Source organism: Antechinus flavipes, chromosome 5 (genome assembly GCF_016432865.1).
Source record: "Antechinus flavipes isolate AdamAnt ecotype Samford, QLD, Australia chromosome 5, AdamAnt_v2, whole genome shotgun sequence".
NCBI lineage: Eukaryota > Metazoa > Chordata > Mammalia > Dasyuromorphia > Dasyuridae > Antechinus > Antechinus flavipes.
The window spans coordinates 278,858,266-278,880,033 of record NC_067402.1 but is presented as its reverse complement, the minus strand read 5'-3'; the positions used below and the strand labels follow the sequence as shown (position 1 = coordinate 278,880,033).

The window sequence follows — 21,768 nt, the reverse complement described above, 5'->3', positions numbered from 1 at the left end:
CAATAACGTGCTTCCTAATGTTCCTATCAGCTCTGAAACAACAAAAAAACAAAAATAAAGCACACACACATTAAAGTGCTATTATAAAAACCAGTCACCAGAGGGCAGCAGGTCCACGTGTTACAGAGTTACAAATAGCCCCTTAGAAATAATTCAAAGAGGTAAATCAATTAAAAAAAAAAAAAAAAAAAAAAAGGAAAAGGGACCAATTTTAAACTCTTTTTATATATCCCAATAGGGTTGTAAGCAGGGTTTATCAGAGTATGAAGTAGCAGGCTCTTCAGATCCTGAAGCTACCATGAAAGGTAGAAACAGTGTTGCACTAGAGGAACTTACATTCTAACAGGGAGACTCTGTGTGTGTGTGTGTGTGTGTGTGTGTGTGTGTACAGGTATAAATACATATATAAACACAGAATGGGTCTGTGTGTGTATGTGTTTATATATGTATGTATATTAGCCCACTGATGGTAAGGGCTATCTTTCTTTTTATTAATTGTATCCCAAGAGCTTATCATTGTACCTGACACATTATCAGTGATTAGTAAATGTTCATTGGACTGGAGATAGTAGATGACAGACAGATAGACAGATAGATAGATAGATAGATAGATAGATGATAGATGGATAGATAGATAGATGGATGGATGATAGATGGATAGATAGATGATGGATAGATAGATGGATGGATGGATGGATAGATGGATGGAAGGATGGATGGATGGATGGATGGATGGATGGATAGATAGATAGATAGATAGATAGATGGATGGATAGATAGATAGATGGATGGATGATAGATGGATAGATAGATAGATAGATATAAAGGTGAATGGATAGAAATGGAGAGATGGATGGAAAGATAGATAAAAAGATACATACATAAATAGATAATAGCTAAAGAAGTAGATGGATAGAGAGAGACACAGGTGGATGAATAGACAGATAAATACATACATACATAAATTGATTGGTAGATAGATGGTAGATAAAGAGGTCGATGGATATAGAGATGGAGAGACAGATAAATATATACATATATAAATTGGTAGGTAGATGGTAGATAAAGAAGTAGAAGGTTAGAGATGGAGAGACAGATGAACAGAATAGATTTATGTAAATATGTATACATAAATTGGTTGGTAGAGAGATGGTAGATAAAGAAGTAGATGGATAGAAATGGAAAGAGGAATGAATGGATGGGTAGAAGATATATAGACAGTCATATATGTGTATGAATATATAGATATTTATATATGTATATGCTATATATGTTGTATTAAAATAGCTTTATATTGTATATATTATATATACACATACATCTATGTACACACATACATATGTGACAGACACTGGGGTAGGTGCTAGAGATACAAAGAATAGAACAATTCCTATTCAGGAGGAGCTTATATTCTAATGAAAGAAACAAATACATATGAAATAAATAATACTGATAAATAGAAATAAGTACAAAGTTGTGACGACCACGCTAGCACCCCGGACACCCCAGAATCAGCCGGAGTCAGGACAAGCAAAAGTCCTTAGTCTTTATTCTTGGTCTTTAGAGGTAGAAGTGAAGGGGATGGAAGCAGAATCTCCACAACCGCCTTCTTCCTCATCCACCACCAAAGTGACCCTGGCTAGTATTACTCCACCCTCTAGTCCCTCCTACAATCCTCTGTATACACTAATCATCGAGCCGGCACAGGATAGTGGGAAGGGCCATTTTTCAAGCATATGCCCCTAAAGTATTGTCTAATTGTAGTTAGCCTCAAGTGCTCTTCTGTCCTGTCCTCAGTGCATCAACTCAAGAGTTTCAGCCCTCTACACAAAATAATTGAATACAAACATCAATCTCATGATGATTATGTCCAGATTTGGAGGTGACCTTGGGAGTCCAAGAAGCCTGATGGTCGCTACTGGTTACCAGGAGAGTTTCTGCCTCAGAAGAGATGACTCCTGGCAAGAAGAACAGGCCAAGCACTAGTCTGTGTGGCCAGCACTTAGGGACAGAGGTGCAGAGCCAAGGTGAAATAGTGATATTTATTCAGTCTTCCCATAAACTGCTTTATGTTCTGATGGAGTTTAGGTCTCACCTTCCAGAAAAGTATAACAATAATTAAGCTACTGAATCCCACATTAAGCCTGTAGAGATACATTTATGGTTAGCATTTCTTTCATATGTAGGAGAAGAATACCAATCTCTCCTAAATGATTCATATTGTACCTCTCTACTTTGGGAAAACCATAGACATAAGCCAAAACATAATAAAACCTCTATGAAGGAGGATTTATGACTGACAAATGATGGGAGTTATGATGAGCATAGATGCAATGCTGACCCTGCTACTTGAAAGCAATTTAATGCAAGAAAACAAATAAATGAGCCTGCTGGTGACCTGAGTGTTAAATTTTCAATGTGAGCATTTATCTCTCAGAAATTAGTAAATGTTACAAATCAAGGCTTAATTTATTGTTTTGTTGATTACCAAGACTTTGAAAAGTGATGTGGAAAATGTTAAAAATACATATTAAATCTAAAAGTACAATCTCGTCTGATTCCACTAGGGTCAAAGCCATTTGCGGAATATGTATCCACCCACCCTTGATGAAACAAAGTGAGAAACAAGGACAAAGATAAGGTTCAGGGGAAAGTCCATAAGCAATTTGAGGAGCTGTTGATCATTGGCAAGAAGGGGGAAAGGGGAGGCAGAGGGGAAGCAATCCAGCATATTACTGTCCTTCCTAAAATATGGCACTTGGAGTGAAACACAATTCAGTGGCCCTATCCACATTGTCAATGTTACTTTTCCACTCCTAGCCACTATTCCTTTGTTACTGCTTCCTATGACACTGTTTTCTATCCCTAAGTTTATTTCTCTATACTCTATGGAATTCTCTGTGAATTATAGTCAAAATTCTTTTTTAACATGTACAGATTTAAAATTTTTAGTCTCTCTCATTTTCTCATCAAAAGCAGAAGTTCTCAGCCTGGGATCCATCGATAGATTTCAAGAGGCCCATGAACTAGGAAGGGGCAGGGAAGTGACATTTTTATTTCGATATAATTGATTTTCTTTATAGTTCTATGCATTTTATTTTATGCATTTAAAGAGTTAATTCTGAGAAAGGGTTCATAGGTTAAAGAAGTACATAATACCAAAAGAAGGAAAAGGAGGAGAAGGAGGAGGTGGAAGAGAAGAGGAAGAAGAAAAAAAGAAGAAAAGGAGGAGGAAGAGGAGAAAGAAAGAAGAGGAGGAAAAGGGAGAGGAGAAGGGGGAGGAGGAGGAGAGGAAGAAGAGAAGAAGGAAAAGAAGGAAGAAGAAAAAGAGGAGGATCATGCAGAGTCACTTTAACTTTTAGTCTCAGTTTCCTCATCTACAAAATGGGTGTGATCAGACTCAATATGACTTACTTTGCAAAATTATGAAGAAAGTGTTTTGTCAACCTTAAAATGAGTTGCATGGGTAAGGATGGGTATTCAAAAGAAAACCAAATATAATAAAGCATTGCCCCTTGATTACCGAGACAAACAAAGATCGATTCATTCAATCTACCATGATCCTTGTTTTGCAGCCAGGGTTATGTGGGTGACTCACCTTCCATTTGTGGTCTACTGTGTCCTTCAAATCACATCCTTCCTTATAGGTGCTAGGCTAACTATTGTCTACTTCAGATGTTGTGTATTTGGCAGTTCTATGTAAGAACCTTTCACAATCAACATGGGGGGAGGGAGAGTCAATCCCTCCCAAACTGGTTAAGACCAATCTATGTCTCTCCAGCAAAGAGGTTATATAACTTCCCCACTCCTCCAGATCTCTGCAGCATGGAGAGCACACAATGATGCGCATTTCTCATTTGCAAGACTTAACCTTTACACATTATTTAGCTTGATCTTTCCCTTCCAGTTCCTTTAATAAAAGAGAGAGAGAAAATACATAGAAACAGCTCTTTTCATCATGCTTTTCAGTCAACTCTTTCTGGCATTTTCCCTTTGTCCCCCAAACCCATTACAGTTAGTTACCCATTCAGCTCCCCTCTACTGATCATCTTTTCTATTTACCTTTTCAGCCCTGGTGAATCAAAAGAAAATCAACCTTTCTCATGCATTAATCTGCAAGAGCCAGAGAAAGTATTTGGCTGAGGTAGATTTTAACCTTTAAATTCAAAGATTTTCAGACAACTACCAACTTTCCATTTTTCTTTTGCAATTTTCTAATAGGGAGTTGTCAGTTATCCATGTGGGTTTTGTTTTAGTTTGGCTTTAGCATATATATCACAAGTACCATCCTTATGAGACCTGAAAACATTAACCTCAAGATAACCAAATAAGGTAAGCGGATGGCAAGTGTAATTACCTTATAAGAAACACAAGACAATTAATTCATAAAATGATGATTAGTTGAAGAAAAATAGTGAGATTTGACACAAATAGCATTTATATTATACAATATATAATATATATAATATTATATGATGTATAAAATAATATTATATAATATATAATCATCATTTATATAGTGCTTACTATGTGTTAGGCACTATGTTAAGAGCTTTATGGTGATATAAATAAAAATATGAAAAAAATTATTTTCATTAAATCAACAGTCAAAAAAAATTATTTTCAAGGAAATTCACTGAAGTCTTGACAATTATACTAATATAAATATGAAGAAAAATTTATATTCAGGGAAATTCAATTGGGGATGTGCAAATTCAAACTCAATGATGGGTTTTTATGAACTACTTTGTTCATTATCAAAATTTTATCTCCTCTCGAAAAGTTCCAAGTGTTTTACTTAAGGACTGTTGTGTCCTTATGGTTATTATATGATCTAGCTATGTAAAATCATTCCCAAGTGATTTCTTTCCTTGAAATTTTTTAACTTGATGCATCACTGTTTCCATTTATGGACTTGACTATATAATATATCTTAATGGTTTTCTCATTTTTGAGTATTTTTGCTTGCTTCTTAGGAATATTACATTTACCCTTGAAAGCTTTATATTTACTCCACCCCCATAACACTCTCAACTTAAGGTAACCCATGTATGGTTTGGATGACATCATTCCTGCTCAAAACCTTTCAGTGGCTCTCCCCACTACCACCCCCTCACAAAGTCCTGCAAAACAAAGTTCAAGCATCTTAGCTTGGGATTCAAGGCTTTACCAAATCAGTTTCTTTACTTTTTTCCTTTCTTTCCTTTTTCTTTCTTTCTTTCTTTCTTTCTTTCTTTCTTTCTTTCTTTCTTTCTTTCTTTCTTTCTTTCTTTCTTTCTTTCTTTCTTTCTTTCTTTCTTTCTTTTTTTCTTTCTTTCTTTCTTTCTTTTTTTTTTTTTGTTGTTGTTTTTTGTTTTGTTTGCTGAGGCAATTGGGGTTAAGTGACTTGCTCAGAGTCACACAGCCAGGAAGTGTTAAATGTCTGAAAACAGATTTGAACTCGGGTCCTCCTGACTTCAGGACTGGTGCTCTATCCACTGCATCACCTAGCTGCCCCCAAATCAGTTTCTAAACCACTTTTTCAGTCTCATCTCAAACTAGTCCCAATCATCTAATCTAACAAACTAGGGTGATTATCTATCTCCCATCTTCCCTCCTTCACCTCTCTTCTTGCTCAATGCACCACAATCAGAATCAATCAACCAATAAATATTTATCAAGTGCTTACTAAGAGCCAGACACTGCTCTAAGCACCTAGGATACAAAAAGAGGCAAAAGATAGTCCCTGCCCTCAAAGAGCTTACAATCTAATAGGGGACAAACCAACCAAGTTATAAGCCAGATCAATGGGAAATAATTAACAGGGGGAAGGCACCAAAATTAAGAAAGATTGGGGAAGACTTCTGTAGAAAATGAGATTTTAGTTGGGACTTAAAGGAATCCAAGGAAGTCAGTAGTGGGAGTGGAGGAGGGAGAGTCTGTCTACTCCATCATATTGGAAGAATTTGAAATTTACATGTCAAAATCTTCCTATCATCCTCAAGGGACCATATGACTCTCCTATACTCAGTCATCTTGGCAACTCCCTAAGGTGTCTAATATATAAATTGCTCTGGGTTAACCTTTAAGGTCCTATACAACTTTCCTCCACCCTACTGAATTCTGGGAGGCAGCTAAATTAGACTTCTCACAGTTCCTCATACACCACATCCTATTCTCAGTCTCCATTCCTTTGCGTGCATTTCCTTCTTCCTTGCATTTCAGAAGCCTCATCTTGTAAAGTAGAGCTCAAAGCCCTCCTTGTCTTTTCTGAGTCCCCAACCTCTAGTGCCCTACCTTGCAAACTCCCTACTTTGTGTGTGTGTGTGTGTGTGTGTATACACATATAAAAATGTGTGTATAAATGCATATGCACATAAATAAATAAATATATACACACATGAGCACATATGTATACAAACTTTACTACATGTGCATCCATATATGTGACCATTTACACATGTGTACATGTGTGCATATTTACATGAACATACGCTTGCTATTTCCTTCATTAGGATGCAAATTTCTTGGGAGTGGGAATTATTTCATTCTTCATATTTTAATCTCCAGCATCTTACACAATGATTGACACATAGTAGGTGCTTAATTTGTCGAATGAGTGAATGAACGAATTTCACTGACACATTTACTATACGCAACGTTTCTTGCTACATCCTATTGTGGAAGAGAATTAAGAATCCATACTAAAGAGGAATATAAATGTTTTAATTGTCTAAATAGCATAGCAAATTACAGCATAGTATTTAGTAGAGAAACTTACAGTTATTAGCAAATGAAATACTTCCCAAATAGCCCATTAGTTACTCATCAGTTATTCTTATTGATTTTGAATAAGTAAATAATATTGTGGTGACCTAAATTCTCAGAAGGTCATAACGCAGTTGGGATAGAACAGAAGACTAGTTGCAATGGATACGTGAGCCTTTGTACATAGAAAAGAGATGGTTAACCAGAGCTTTTACAGAACATGCAAAATCAGTATTCTGCTTTAAAAAAAAACACATTGCAATGAAATACATTATTCTTTAAAAAAAAAGAAAGTTCTTTTGAGCAATTGAATGCTTTAAAAGACTGAAAATCAGTAGTATAAAAGGGACAAAAATAGCCATGAGAACCTCAAACCTTTTTAGCTACTTGATCAATTTAAGATTTTACCAACCAAAAAGAAATTGATTCAATTTGTACCGAGAGCACTAAAAGATTATAGATGTCAAATGTATGGTTTTTCATTAATTCCCTTACAGGGCCTCATTATTATGTTATAAATAGAATGAAGATTTTTATCATATAAAAGCCATCCAAAAATGTATTGGTGAACTTATAATTCATGAGCTCTCCCATCTGGCCCCAGTGAGGGGGAGCATGCTGTCTACAAGTCTCAAGGCTGATTTCTCTCTAAAGTGGCTTGCCCCAGGACAGTTCACAAGGTGCCCACAGGGTGGTTCCATACTCTGAGCACGGTGTCCGAGTGATTTCCTGCTCCTTCAGTCACATTCAAGTTTTGCCTGTAACTTTGCCTTCCAACACTTGGGATTTAGGGCGTCCAGAACCTTCTTGAAAATGTCTACAAGATGTCAACGTCTCCTGTGTGACTAAGTTCTTCCCAAATGTTGATGAGTAAGCTACAAAAGGCCAAGGGAAAAGGGGAGGGAAGAGAAAAGTTAGTAAGCTAAAGTCCAAGACTCTTTAAAATATCATGCATTAGCCTAAACCTGAAAATATTTCTTATTTTATAAATGCATTTTTTTAATTGAGGCAGCAATATGGAGAGAGCTAACCTCTGAGTATGGAAGCCCTAGATTTAGATCCATACTTGATGTGTGATTCTGAGCAAATTTTAACCTTTCAGTACGCTTAATCAACTCTCTGAGCCTCTATGTAGAAGGGCAACTGCCAACCCACATTGGCGGAAAAAGTTCCTCCTCCAAAACTCCCAACATAAATGAAGTTCAGGTTTTTTAAGGGTAAGAAAAAAGAGACTGCAATACTCTCATAATTAAAATAAATGAAACTTTGCTGCTACAAGAAAATCAAATGCAAAAGAAAAAATGGCAAAATATTTTTAAGACCAAACGAACCAGAGCTTTCAAAATGCAAATAAAATAAGCAAAAATTAGTTGTCTTCTTGAAGTACCCATTTCATTTTCTGAAAGGCTTTTAACATGAAGAGCCCTCATTAACAGCTTAACATCATTGAGTTAAAAAAAGCTAACATATCCAGTCAGATTTACTTCTGAGAAAATATTTAAATCAGAACAAATAACTCCAATACAATTTAAAGTCTTTTCATAATTCAGCAGATAAATAGCAGTACAGACTTGTGATAGCTACTCTCTCTCTTGTATGTTTGAGGGATGGGCATTAATAATAAAAATGATGTTTATCTACTTATTATTATCTAGTTATTAATATCTAGTATTAAACATTGGTTGGCTGTTGTCCTTCATACTCAAAGAGAACCAAAATGGCATCGCTATGTTAGTCGAGTTACGGTAATCCAACTGTGGCCGATCAGACCAATTAGAGCTTGAAGTGCTCTGATACAGGTCAGATACAAATAGTCCCTGTGAACATTTGAAGCAGCTTCTCTAATTTTGTACATCTCGTGTTTCTTTTGGGCTAATTCAGTTCTGCTTTGCTCCTAGAGTTCAGCACCTTCTCCGATAAGAACAATAGCGCTGACTATTGGGTACTGTCTTAAGTACAATAATAACAAAGACAATAACTGACACTTATATAGTGCCTACTATGTGCCTGGCTCTGTGCTGAGCATTTTACATTTATATTATCTTATTTGATCTCTACAACAACCCATAGAGGTTGATGCTATTATTATACCCGTTTTATCGATGAGAAGACTGAGGTAGATAGAGGGAAAGTGAATTGCTTGGGCTTTATGTGACTAGATTTCATTCTTCCTTCTCCATTGTTTTCTAGGAAATTTGTACTTTCTTGAGGACAGAAGTATGGTGGACTGGGGAAGAAAAAACCTGAAATTCAGGTTCTGAGTTCAAGCCCCAGTTCCAATGCTTGCTAATTGTGTTACCTTGGAAAATACTTGGAAAAGTCACCCTTTCAATGCCAGTTTCCTCCTTCATAAAATGGGATAATATGTATACTACCCACCCCAATGGAACTAATATGAGAAAAGGATACTGTAGGAAAGAATGATGTAAAACACCAAACAAATGTGAGCTATTATTTCATTAGATTCAGTCCCAGTTGCCTCCTTCATAAAGTAGGATAATATGTATACTACCCATTCCATAGGATTAAGAGAAAAGGATACTGTAGGAAAGAATACTGTAAAACACCAAACAAATGTGAGCTACTATTTCATTAGAGAAAGTCAGCTTGTTATTTATTTATCCCTAAAACTTTCTTCACTGGGATTTTTTGGCATTATTTAGTTACTCTTTATAAGTCACATATCAAGTTCCATCATATGGAAGAACCATAAAACAAAGATTTGGCAGACTCGGTTACAAAGTTGGGATAGAGTACATGGTCCTTTTTACAGATGAGAAAACTGAGGCTGAGAACAAATATATTTGGCCATATTTTAGCAGAAAAAAAGAGCAAAAATAAAATTATTCTGTAAGAAAGAGTGGAAGAATGAGCAGAAATCAGGCTGGAAGGGGTTAAGAAGAAGCATCATCATTATTATTATTACCATAACAATCACTAAGGCCATACTGCTTCCAGCTGCCAACAATTACACAGGCCAGGATTCGAGCCAGTAGTCATGTGGAGGAGACTGTGTTGATACAGAATGTATCAATGCTGCTATTCTTACTTGGAGCTGGATTACCTTCATTATTGAGTAAACAAGAAACAGCTCTGTCCTGGAGAAGTTGGCAGCAGATTCCATCATCCCCTATCCTCTATAAAAGAAGGGGGTTGTTCCAAATGACCTCTATATGCCCTTCTGGCTGTACTCCTGGGATCCATTGGTCTGATGTGGAGTTGCAGCCTTATTAAAAACTCCTATAAAATAAAATTTAAAATGCCTCCGAGGTGGACAATATGGAATCCACAACTCTGGGCGCCAATGGTGGGGTTCCTGGAGACTTCACCCAAGCCCTCTTGGAATGGATAGAAGGAACCTCTACTTCTATCTGGGAAGAGTTTCCATCTTCTTCTTTACAATGACAGAACCCCAAAATGGGAAGCAGCAGAAGTGACTACCCCCAGAGCTTCTTCTGGTCTTTGTCAGAAACCACCATTGACCCAAGGCTTCTCTATCCCATCCTCGCTCCTATCTAAAGGCTCAGCTCCAGCCGGCCTTGACCTTGGCAGACAAAAGCATACTAACTTCCTTTTAATAATACAGACAGCAATTATTTCAATTATTTTTCTAGATCTATCATCTTTCTTTACCGCATGTATTAGGAATTTGCCTGAGGAGCAAATACGTAAAGAGCCCCTGCTTTGGATGAGGCTGACTTGCTACCAAAGTCAATGTTGCTATTATTGGCTTCTCTGTCCCAGTCCCTATGAGTCTGGTTTCCCATCCCTCTGGGCCCAGACTTCTCTTTTTCTTGGTTCCTACTCCTTGGATTTCTAGATTAGGGGTTCTTAAATTGGGGGAGAGGATCTCTAGACAGATTTCAAGGGGGCGGTGAACATGGATAGGAGGGGGGAAATGACATTTTAATTTTCACTATTTATATACCATATCTTTATAGTCTACATAGTTATTTTCACTTCTAAGTGAAATTTAGCATTTCCTCCAATTTTTTAAAAATATGATTCTGACTGTTTGGGAAGAGAAAGGTAAGGGAGGGAGGGAGAAAGAAATCTGGAACTCAAAATCTTACAAAGACTTATATTGAAAACTATATGTATAATAGGAAAAATTAAATATTACTGAAATTTAAAAACTACAAATTATGTTGGTTTAAAAAATAATAAAAAATTAAAAGTAAAAATTATGATTCTGAAAAGAGGTCCTTGGGCTTCCCCAGAAAGGGTCCAAGATACGCAAAAAGATTTGGGACACTCTTTGAGATGTCCACCTAGAACACATTTCCTGATTTTAATTTTGTCTCCATCATGCTACTTGGGTCTAAGTCTCCACTCTCCTTACGTAAATTCTGACCCTCATTTCTTCTCTACATTTGGCTGATCATCTAAGCCTATGAAATATGCTTTGCCTCCTGATCTCCCTGTTATCACAGATCCTCTATAGCCCCTCCATATTTGCAGAAGGACTTTGCCATTCCAACTCCTTCTCATTGCAGCAAAAGTGCCCCCAGAGCTTCTCCTGTCCTTGTCAAAATCCACCATTGACCCAAGACTTTTTTCCGTTCTCAAGTTTCCATTCTCGCTCTTACCTAAAGCTCAGTTCCCAGCCAGGTTTGATCTTGGTTCTATTCAGCAATTATTTCAATTATTTTCCCAGATCTATCATCTTTCTTTACAGCATGTATTAGGAATTTAGAGCTCTTCCATAGCCCAAATCTGTAAGTCTGAAAGTCTCAGCCCATGACAGCATTCACATTGACAACATGAGTGCTTTAATGCATCTATTCTATCTTGTAATGATAACTCCTATTGAGAAGCCACAATTCTACCTTAATGATAACTCCCATTTATAAACCACATTATAAACACACATAGAAGCCACTTTGAGGTGCTCAGAGGACTTTTATCTCAAGGACGTGCATTACCTCTATTTTACAGATGAAGAAACAACTTCACAAAGGTTATATGGTTTCCTCAGGATCACACAGTTAATAATAAGTATCAAACTCAGAAGATCTGGATATAGGTGTTCTTGGCTATATAATTGCCCTTATGTGATGAATATCTAGTAATTACTCAGAACTCAGGTCATTATAAATACGAGATGTGGATAAAGAATTTACAAAGATGACATACCTCTTATTTATTGCATCAGGATGTAATTTCTTCTAATCTGAAAGAAAGAAATTGAAGAGAATTAAATGTTATGATCTTTATAAGCGTTACTTTTTCAATTTAAAGCAAAGCTTTTTAAACTATGGGATCATATGATTAAATGCGTGGGGGGGTCACAAAATTATGCTTTATTAACAGTAAATATTTGATTCATGTAAGTATTTTATATATCTATATATCCAGGATCACATAAAAATTTCTCAAGTGAAAAAGTCTGCAAGTAGAAAAAATGAAGAAGCCCTAATCTACAGGAGTGTTTTACCATAATTATACAGTAGTCTCTTCTTTCATAAACTGAAACCTGTTGCAGATCTTAGCTTAAAAAGGCCATTGTATCTTATTGTATCCAAGGTCACCTCTAGTTGTCCCGTTCTTTTGGACCCAGATGGTTTTGGAGGGGAAAATGAGGGAGGTGACCTTGCATAGCCCTCCCTCACTCAAACCCATTCACTTGCATGTCATGCCCCTCCCTGATATCATGGTTCTCATTAAGAATGAAAAACAAATAACAACAGAGACCATAGTAGGCACAAACCCATTATGATTCCACAGAGCAGAAAGAACTGTGTGCTCACACAGAGTGTGCCCAATACTATTGAGAACAGTTCAACTATATATGTATATATACATATATACATATATGTATATGTATGTATATATATGTATATATATATACATATATACATATATATGTGTATATATATATGTTCTGGGTCTCATAATTTTGCAGATACTCCTTGATGGCATCAATTTCTCCACCCTTTCAGATTGCAGCCCATCCTAGAATTCTGATTCTATATAATCTATATCCAAATCCTATCATAAAACCTCCCTTGCTTTATCTGATATTCTGGACTTCCTCATTTGGGTATTTTAATAATTTATGGCTATGATGTAGCCTTTGGACTATCTGTTGTCATCCCTAGCTCTCAATAAATGGCTGGCCCACTTCCTCTTCCAATCATACATGACGTGGATAGTGACTTTGACTCCACTTCTTGTCCATAAATTATTGCTGGTGAGATACCTAGTTACATCTCTCATTTGATTTTTAGGTTACTTGAAATTTTGATACTTTGGCGGGTTAACAGAGCATATATAAAGCACTTTCAGGTGCCTCCATATGGGGCAATCTGGGAATGGGCAAAACTCAGTTGTAAGAGTTTGATTTAAAATTACTTCCACAAATAAATGTCAGAAATTTAGCATAGACCAGTATCTCACACCTCATACCAAAATAAGATCAAAATGGGTACATGATTTAGGCATAAAGGATTTTGCCATAAATAAATTAGGAGAACAAAGGAAAATTTACCTAATGATCTTTGGAGAAGGGAGGGTTTTATGACCAAAGAAGAACTAGAGAACATTACGAAAGGCAAAATGGACAACTTTGATTACATGAAATTAAAAAAGTTTTGCACAAAAAATAACAACAGAAACAAGATTAAAAGGGAAGTGCAAAGTTGGGAAAAAATCTTTAAAGTTAGTATTTCTGATAAAGGTCTTATATCTAAAATGTAAAGAACTATGTCAAATTTATAAGACTATAAGTCATTCCCTAATTGATAAATGGTCAAAGGATAAGAACAATTTTCAAATGACAAAATTAAAGCTATCTATACTTATATGAAAAATGCTCAAAATTATTATTGATTATGGAAATGCAAATTAAAACAACTGTGAGGTACCACCTCACACATCTCAGTTTGGCTAAGATGACAGGATAAGATAATGATAAATGTTGGAGGGGATATGGGAAAACTGGGACACTAATGTATTGTTGGTAGAGTGGTGAAATGATCCAGCAATTCTGGAGAGCAATTTGGAACTGTGCCCAAAAGATTTTGACCCAGCAGTGCCATAAATGGATGTGTATCCCAAGGAAATCATAAAAGAGGAAAAAGGATCCACATGTGCAAAAATGTTTGTAGCAGCTCTTTTTGTGGCAGCAAAGAATTGGAAAATGAGTAGCTGCCCATCAACTGGGAAACAGCTGAACAAATTGTGATATATGAATGTAATAGAATATTACTGCTCTATAAAAATGATAAATAAGCTGATTTTAAAAAGACCTGGATAGATTTATAAGAACTGATGCTGAGTGAAACAAGCAGAACCAGAAACACACTGTACACAATAACTGCAAGAATGTGTGAGGATCAACTATAAAAGATTTGGTTATTCTCAGTGATTAAGTGATCTAAAGCAATCCCGATAGACTTTGCACAGAAAATGCCATCTGCATCCAGAAAAAGAACTAAGGTGACTGAATGTAAATCAACACATGCTATGTTTACTTCTTTTCTGTTTTTTTTAATCTCTCCTATGGTTTTTGTCATTTGCTCTAATTTTTCTCTCCAGCATGATTCATAAAGCAATGTGTATTAAAAATAAATAGATAAAATAATTTTCATTTTCTAAAAATTTAAAAAATTTATTACTGGTCTCACTTAAAACATCCCTAACTTTGATCAGAGTTCAAATGGTCAAAGAGCATATTTTAAAACTCTAATCATACCTATGTTAAAATATTTTAACGCTATCCAATTGGTACCAATATCCTTCTTTGATGTGCACATTTAAGAAATTCAGAAAAGAGAAGAATTTTTTTTTTTGCTAATAAAGAAACACATTATTTCATTTATTCACAAAACTCTTCATCTTTGTGTCATGTTATAGAAATTCAACTTGTAAATAATTTTAGAATTTCACAAATTTACATAATTAGACCTCGGTGCTGATTTTTTAATTCCCCAAATAATGGCATTTAAAGTACAAAGTGCTGCCACAGAAGATAAGTATCAGTAGAAGCTAAATTTTATTTCAGAATTTGGCTTCTAAATGGTTGACAATTTCAACCAATGGGCATAATGAGTATAGTTATAAATAATTTTTTGCAGTTAAATAATTATGGTCTAAGTCAACTAAATTGAAATGTTTTTAAGAGAGAAAAATAAACAAAAGCAGTGCAATAAATACAACATACCCTTTCTTGCACTCTTTGTCTGACTGGAAACCATTGTAACAGTATCCGAGGGTAGGCCGACATAGACCCCTCCGTAGTTCCTTAAGGGAATGAAGCAGGTACACAGAATTCAAGTCTAGGTCAATATTTCTATATCTCTATAGAAGCAGTACTAGATGTCACCAAAATAAACTCAGCTTTCCTTTTTCAAAAGTCAAAGATTTGGGGGCAGCTAGGTGGTGCAGTGAATAGAGCACCAGCCTTGTGTTCAAATCTGGCCTCAGCCACTTAACACTTACTAGCTGTATGACCCTGGGCAAGTCACTTACCCCAATTGTCTCAGCCAAAAAAAAAAAAAAAAAGTCAAAGATTCAAGCTACTATTGTTTGGGGGAAACTGAATGATGTCCTATATTAAAACAGAATAAATGGACATTCATCAAGCATTCATTTTATTATAAATACTGAACTAGAGGAAAGGAAGGAAATAAGCATTTAGCACCTACTATGTGCCAGGAACTGTGCTAAGCACTTACAATTATTATCTCTTTTGATCTTCACAGCAACCTTTTGTTATTACCCACATTTTACAGTTGAAGAAATTGAAACAGACAGAGAAGCTAAAAGTCATACAGCTAGCAAATATCTGAGACCAGATTTGAAATGAATCTATCAAATGGGCAAAAGAATCCCAAGGAAAATCAGCCATCATCAGAAACGCACCTTCTCTTGTCGTCATCTGTGATGGATTCTTCTGTCCTAAAAGATCAAAAACATCAAATGTGAGCCACTATTTATATATTTTCAATTCACTGGCTATAGATTGAGTAATGGAAAAACTGGAAAACACAGAGTTAAATTCTATTCCATTTTGCTGAAACATGAACTACTTGTTTACTTAAAGAATTTAATCCCAACCTCAGTCATTTATATAATATAGTAAAGAAAGAATACAATGATTTTCTACTTAATAAAATTTTATTCACATACAAATCTAACAACTAACAAAAAACTCAATTATCAGTGTAATTGAAAATATTTTTTAAAAAAACCCTGTCACTCATATGAAGAAACAATAATCATGTGGTGTTAAATAATAATAGATTTCTTGTCTACCTCTTCTGGTGAAAAAAGAAAAGAAAAGAAAAGGTGGAGGCCTGTGGATGTAGAAAGGGATGTACATACCCTTTCAGACTAGATCACAGTGTTGCTTGTTTTGCTTAACTGGATTTCTTTGTTACAAGGAAACAATGTGCAGAAAGGAGTGGAAGGGGATGAATAGATATGATAGAAACAAAAGAATAAAACATAAAGGATTTCTTAAAACAAAAATGAGTAACAAGTTTGTTTGCTTTTATTAAAATACTTTGTTTCAAATGGGTTATATGCTATGTAACCTGGGGGAGGAAGAAGAGGTGGGAGGGAGGGAGGGAGAAAAGACTACAGAGAGATTTCCTAATTTGAAACATACAGAAAGTATCCATTATCTCTTGACTTCAAACCCAGTGAGGAAAGTCAGCTTTTTGCAGATCAGAGCTCCACAATCAGGAATAAACCTATAGTGTGATATTATTAAGTACCTGCTTTCTACTAGGCACTGGAAATGGCAAGATGAATATATACTAACCATGAGCCTGACCATGGTATAAACATGAGCTTGACTTCCTTATGGCATTGCCAACAGAACACAAACTTTGGCGGGTTCCATCAGGCTGGAAAGGCTTCAAGAACATCCCTGGAAATATGTCTACTTATTATGTGCTGCTCATGAGCCTGCTTGGCCAAGTCTAGAATGTGGAGACTGCAGCACCAGCTACATCTAGCTACAGTGGAAAAGTTCTAGACTTGAGAGTCTAGATTTTGAATCCTTCCTTAAATGTTTATTGCTCATGTGATCTTCAGGCAAGCTACTTACTCCCTGTCAGTTTCCTAATCTGCAAAATGGGGATGATGATGCAAGCATTTAGTCTTCATGGAGCTATTATGAGAATCAATGAGATTTTAAAGCATTTTGCAGATCTTAAAGTAATATAACAATGCTGCTGCTAATGATGATGATGGGTAGATTAGAATAAAAATCTTAACAATATTTTCAAGATTTAACACAGAATTTTTTTATGACTTCTTGACATGGTTCAAGAACAACAGAATGCTTTTTAAAAAACAGTGAGATTACTACCCATGTGACCTTGGACAAATCACTTTAGCTCTCTGGGACTCAGTTTCCTCATCTGCAAAATGAGGGATTGGATTCAGTGCCTTAAGAGATTTTCTTTAGCTCTGGAGCACTGCTTCTATGATCATAATAATAACTCATATTTAATTTATGTAATAATTTATAATCATAACATCATTATAATTCACATTTATATAGTGCTTGGAGATTTGCAAAATGCTTCACATTGGTAACCCAAGGTCTCCAAAGATTATGTGCTTAGATGGATTGGGTATGATCCTGATATCAAAGGGTCAGCTTCTCTCTTTAGTTTATTGCTTTCAAATGGAGTGGTTCCATTAATATACTAATGGTGTGGTTTGTGTTAGGTGCCACAATTGCAGATAATAGGATGCCCAGCTCCTTTATAAGCATTCAGTGTACTAAATACATGGCTTATATAGGGTAGCCTTTACTTCACTCCACAGAAAACACATAGGATTTAGAGTACTGAAAGTAACCCACAGTTTCATAAACTACTGAGGTAGCACATCAACTTATCCCAGGTGGGAATTGAACATGGGGTTGTTATCAAAATGACCTTTTCATATTCTGATGAAATTCTATTTTCTACTCATGATACCATCCTAAAATTAAGATTCCTCTCAAAAGTTAACATGTTTTGGAGTCTACAAAATAAGTAATTTTTTTTCAACTGGACGGTCCATTAAGATGCTGTGCAATAAATCAGGTGTGGCAAACACACAATCCAAAGGCATAGGTGCATTTATGCAGCTCCAACAGGATTAAAATGTAATTGGGAGATATTTAATAGTTTTTCTTTAAAAAAACAATAAAATATGGATAATGTCGAATTTTGAAACCAAGTGGCCTAGCCCTGTTTCTATATGAGTTTGATACTACTGCAATAAACTACTCTCTTTTCTCCATGGAGAAATCTCTATCAAGAAATCTTTTTGGGGGGGGCAGTTAGGTGGCACAGTGGATAGAGCACCAGCCCTGAAACCAGAAGAACTTGAGTTCAAATCTGGTCTCAGACACTTAATATTTCCTAGCTGTGCAACCCTGGGCAAGTCACTTAATCCCATTTGCCTCAGTTAAAAAAGAAAGAAAGAAATCTTTTCTCTCCAGAAGATTTTATCTGCATTTACAAAAGAAGAAGAACAAGAACAAGAACAAGAACAAGAACAAGAAGAAAAAGAAGAAGAATTTTTATATCCTTGAAGTAGATCCCAAGCTAATGCTGTCCAGTAAATCAAATCTCTCATTCTCTGACTGTATCTCTCTGTCTTTGTCTCTGTCTTTATCTCTGCCTCTCTTTCTCTCTCGATCTCTTTGTCTATTCTCTTCCTCTTCTTCCTCTACTCTTTCCTTTTCTTCTCTCCTCTCGCCTTCCCCCTGGAATCAGTCTCATTTTCCTGAGACTCATTTCCCTGAGTTCACATCTGGTCTTAGACACTTACTAATTGGTTGGCCCTGGGCAAGTCACTTAACCCTGTTTGGCTCAGTTCCTCGCCAGTAAAATGGACTGCAGAAGGAAATGGCAAACCATTTCAATGTCTTTGCTAAGAAAACCCCAAATGGGGTCAAGAAAAATCAGACATGATGAAACAACTGAACAAATCCCTTTTAATTAGCTTTACCTAATTAGTCACCACCTCCAGATATATAGTGAAGTACTGAAAGTACTTTGGGACACCCTATATATAGTCTAATTTATGTAGACTGTATAATTCTCCATCCAATTGTTTACCATATAAACTGACCATGAACAAGGATCTTTTTTCAACTCAAAAAGTGTTCAAGTGTTAGAAAATGATGCTGTGCTAATCAATATGGTCTAAAGAACTGTTGTTTACTATTCTTAATTAAAATTGATTTCAAAGTGGAGTTCTGAATCTGTGATAATAACATTGGCCATGCCCATCAAGAGGAAGAACAACTTGCTCCTTGGCTGCTTCCTTGTGTCCCATCCCCAATGGCTGACTGAAGGTATAATGAGGTCCTTTTGGAAGCTCTAAAGAGCAAATGAGTTTTGGAGAGAAATAGAATTTCATAAATTCTGCCAAGGCTCATCTTTTTTCTCTTATTAGGTTTCTGTTTACCAAGTTTCCCCCTCTTGTCTACTATTCAATCTGCTCAACTAATGTCAGAGTCAAATCCTCTTGTTTACTATTCAATCTGCTCAACTAATGGCAGAGTCAAAGATTACTGCACAGCTTCCAGAAGAGCTTGAGTTCTTTCCATTAATAAAGCCCAGTCCTCAACCGGAACAAGTCATCTAACCCTGTTTGCCTCAGTTTCCCCATCTGGCAAATAAACTGTAAAAGAAATGGCAAGCCACTCCTGTATTTTTGCCAAGAAAACCCCAAATTGGGTCAGGAAGAGTTGGACACAACTGAAATGATTAAATAACAACAAATCCTCAGCCTAAACCTTCTTCCGCCACTACCATCCCAAAACCTAATAAGGGAAAAATTAAAACACAACAATTATTTAACATCCTGGGGACTGAAACCATTTGTGCTCCCCATTTTATGTGATCAGCTCCATCTGTAGTGACCAAGATGACCAAATCTTCAAGCTCAAGGGAGCTGTAATTTCTTGGTTAGGTCTACCCCCTTCAACAAAGGATCACAACCTATCTGTCTTCTTATTCTGGAGATTTCTGCCAAGGTCCATGGAAAATCCACCTAACAAAATGAAGTATTTCCACTAAGACTTTTAATAATAATAGCAAATCTATGTTAAAATCAATGAAGAAAAAAAGACAGAAGAAAGTAGTTCTTTATTGTATATTTAAAAGAATAGAAAGGTGTACATAATAAATTTGCAGTTTCATGTCTAATCTTTTTTTTTCTATTCTGCTTCATTGTGGAAAACTAGTTTTAGTTTTTAATAAAGTTAATAAAACAGTTACTAAAATAATAATACTAATAGCTCATCTTTACATAGCATTGTAAGGTTTACAAAATGTCTTTACAAATATTATCTCATATGATCCTCATAACAACGCTGGTAGGTAGATCCCATGTTTGTGCCCATTTTACAAGGGGAGAACTTGAGATAGATGGAGATCAAGAGACTTGCTTGAAGTTGCCTAGTAAATATCTGACACTGAATTTGAACACATCTTCCTGACTTCAAGTCCCATGCTCTCTCTACAAACTAGTTGCCTATTGGTAGCAGGGATATCAATATGGTGAATATGTTTATTCCAGGCCAGTTTAGTGATTCAATCTCCAAAGGTTAGAATATGATGAATTATTGAGGACTATAAAATATAATAAAACCAACTTTGCTATTGGGATCAGGCTCAGAATGAGAGTCAGAGTCAGAGGGTCACAGGACAATTAGGTGGCACCAGAGTAGATCAAGTACTAGGCCTAGAGTCAGGAAGACTCATCTTCCTGAGTTCAAAATCGACCTTGGATCCCTACTAATTATGTGACCATGGACAGTCATTTAATCCTGTTTGTCTCAGCTTCCTCATCTGTAAAATGAGCTGGAGAAGAGAATGGCAAACCACTCCAGCATCTCTGTCAAGAAAAACCCCAAATAAGAGTCAGAGAGTAGGACAAGACTGAAAAATGACTGACCAACAGCTAGTGTTGGGTTAAAAGAATAACAGAAAAAAAAAATCCCAGGTCAAGAAAGCAACCCATAAGCAATTAGAATTCAGGAATAACCTTTGACTCATCTCTACCTACTTTATACTTCTAGGGACCAAAAAGCCAAATGGCCTTAGCCTCGTTCACTTGAGATGCCTGGGAGGGCAACTTATAGAAAAAGGAGAAGGGTGACTGAGGAGGTGGGGACAAAAAGATAAAAGAAGGAAAAGAGGCTGGGCAGTGGTCCAGCATAAGACCCCACCCTCAAAAAAGCTCAATGGCTCCTATTAAACCATGGAAAACAGTAGCACCCACCCCTCACACAATCCAGTCCACTTCCACCCATATATTGTATATATTTCAACAATTTTCTCAATCTAGAAAATAACTTTAATCAACCAATCAGCAAGAGTTTATCAAGTGTCTGATTAATAGGTAATATTAGTAGTAGCAATAATGGTAGGCAACAGGGATATAAAGACAGATCCTGTCCCCAAAGGTGTTATATTTTATTGGGGGAGACAATATATACTCATATAAGAATTACATATACACACACACATATGTGTGTGTGTGCATTTATATGCATTATATATGTATGCATACATACACCCACATGTGTATACATGCATACATGTATGCATGAATAAGTTTGTGTATGTATGGCATATACATGTGTACAATATACATGTGTATAGGTACATGCACACATATGTGTCTATGCTGTATCGTGTGCCTATGTATGCATATGTGTACAAGCATATTTGTGTGTGTACAGATATGTGTGTGTCTATATAGACAGACAGACACATACATATAGAAGATAAACACAAGATAACCTGGCAAGGGCATTAGGGGATACCCTGGATAGAATAAAAAGCCTAGAGTCAGGATCTGAGTTCAAATGTAGCCTCAGCTACTTCCTAGCTATGTGACTCTGGAAAGTCACTTAGTCCTGCTTGTTTCATCTAGAAAAGAAGTTGGAGAAGGAAATGACAAACCATTCCATTATCTTTGCCAAGAAAATCCCACAAAGGATCACGAAATGTTAAGCACAGCTGAAAAACGACTGAACGACAATTTTGGAACGGT

At 36.1% G+C, this 21,768-nt stretch overlaps 1 protein-coding gene across 1 annotated transcript in view; it reads right to left on the bottom strand.

Moving 5' to 3' along the window:
- Positions 1–6,684: 6,684 nt before the first annotated feature.
- C5H12orf75 (chromosome 5 C12orf75 homolog) overlaps positions 6,685–21,768 on the bottom strand; it is a 42,038-nt gene continuing 26,954 nt past the window's right edge. The window contains exons 3-6 of the mRNA XM_051962505.1: positions 15,613–15,648; positions 14,912–14,991; positions 11,884–11,920; positions 6,685–7,622 (exon numbers count right to left, since the gene is read on the bottom strand). Of these exons, the coding sequence (XP_051818465.1) occupies positions 11,916–11,920; positions 14,912–14,991; positions 15,613–15,648 (121 nt within the window). The 3' untranslated portion in view covers positions 6,685–7,622; positions 11,884–11,915. The remainder of the gene's footprint in view (positions 7,623–11,883; positions 11,921–14,911; positions 14,992–15,612; positions 15,649–21,768) is intronic.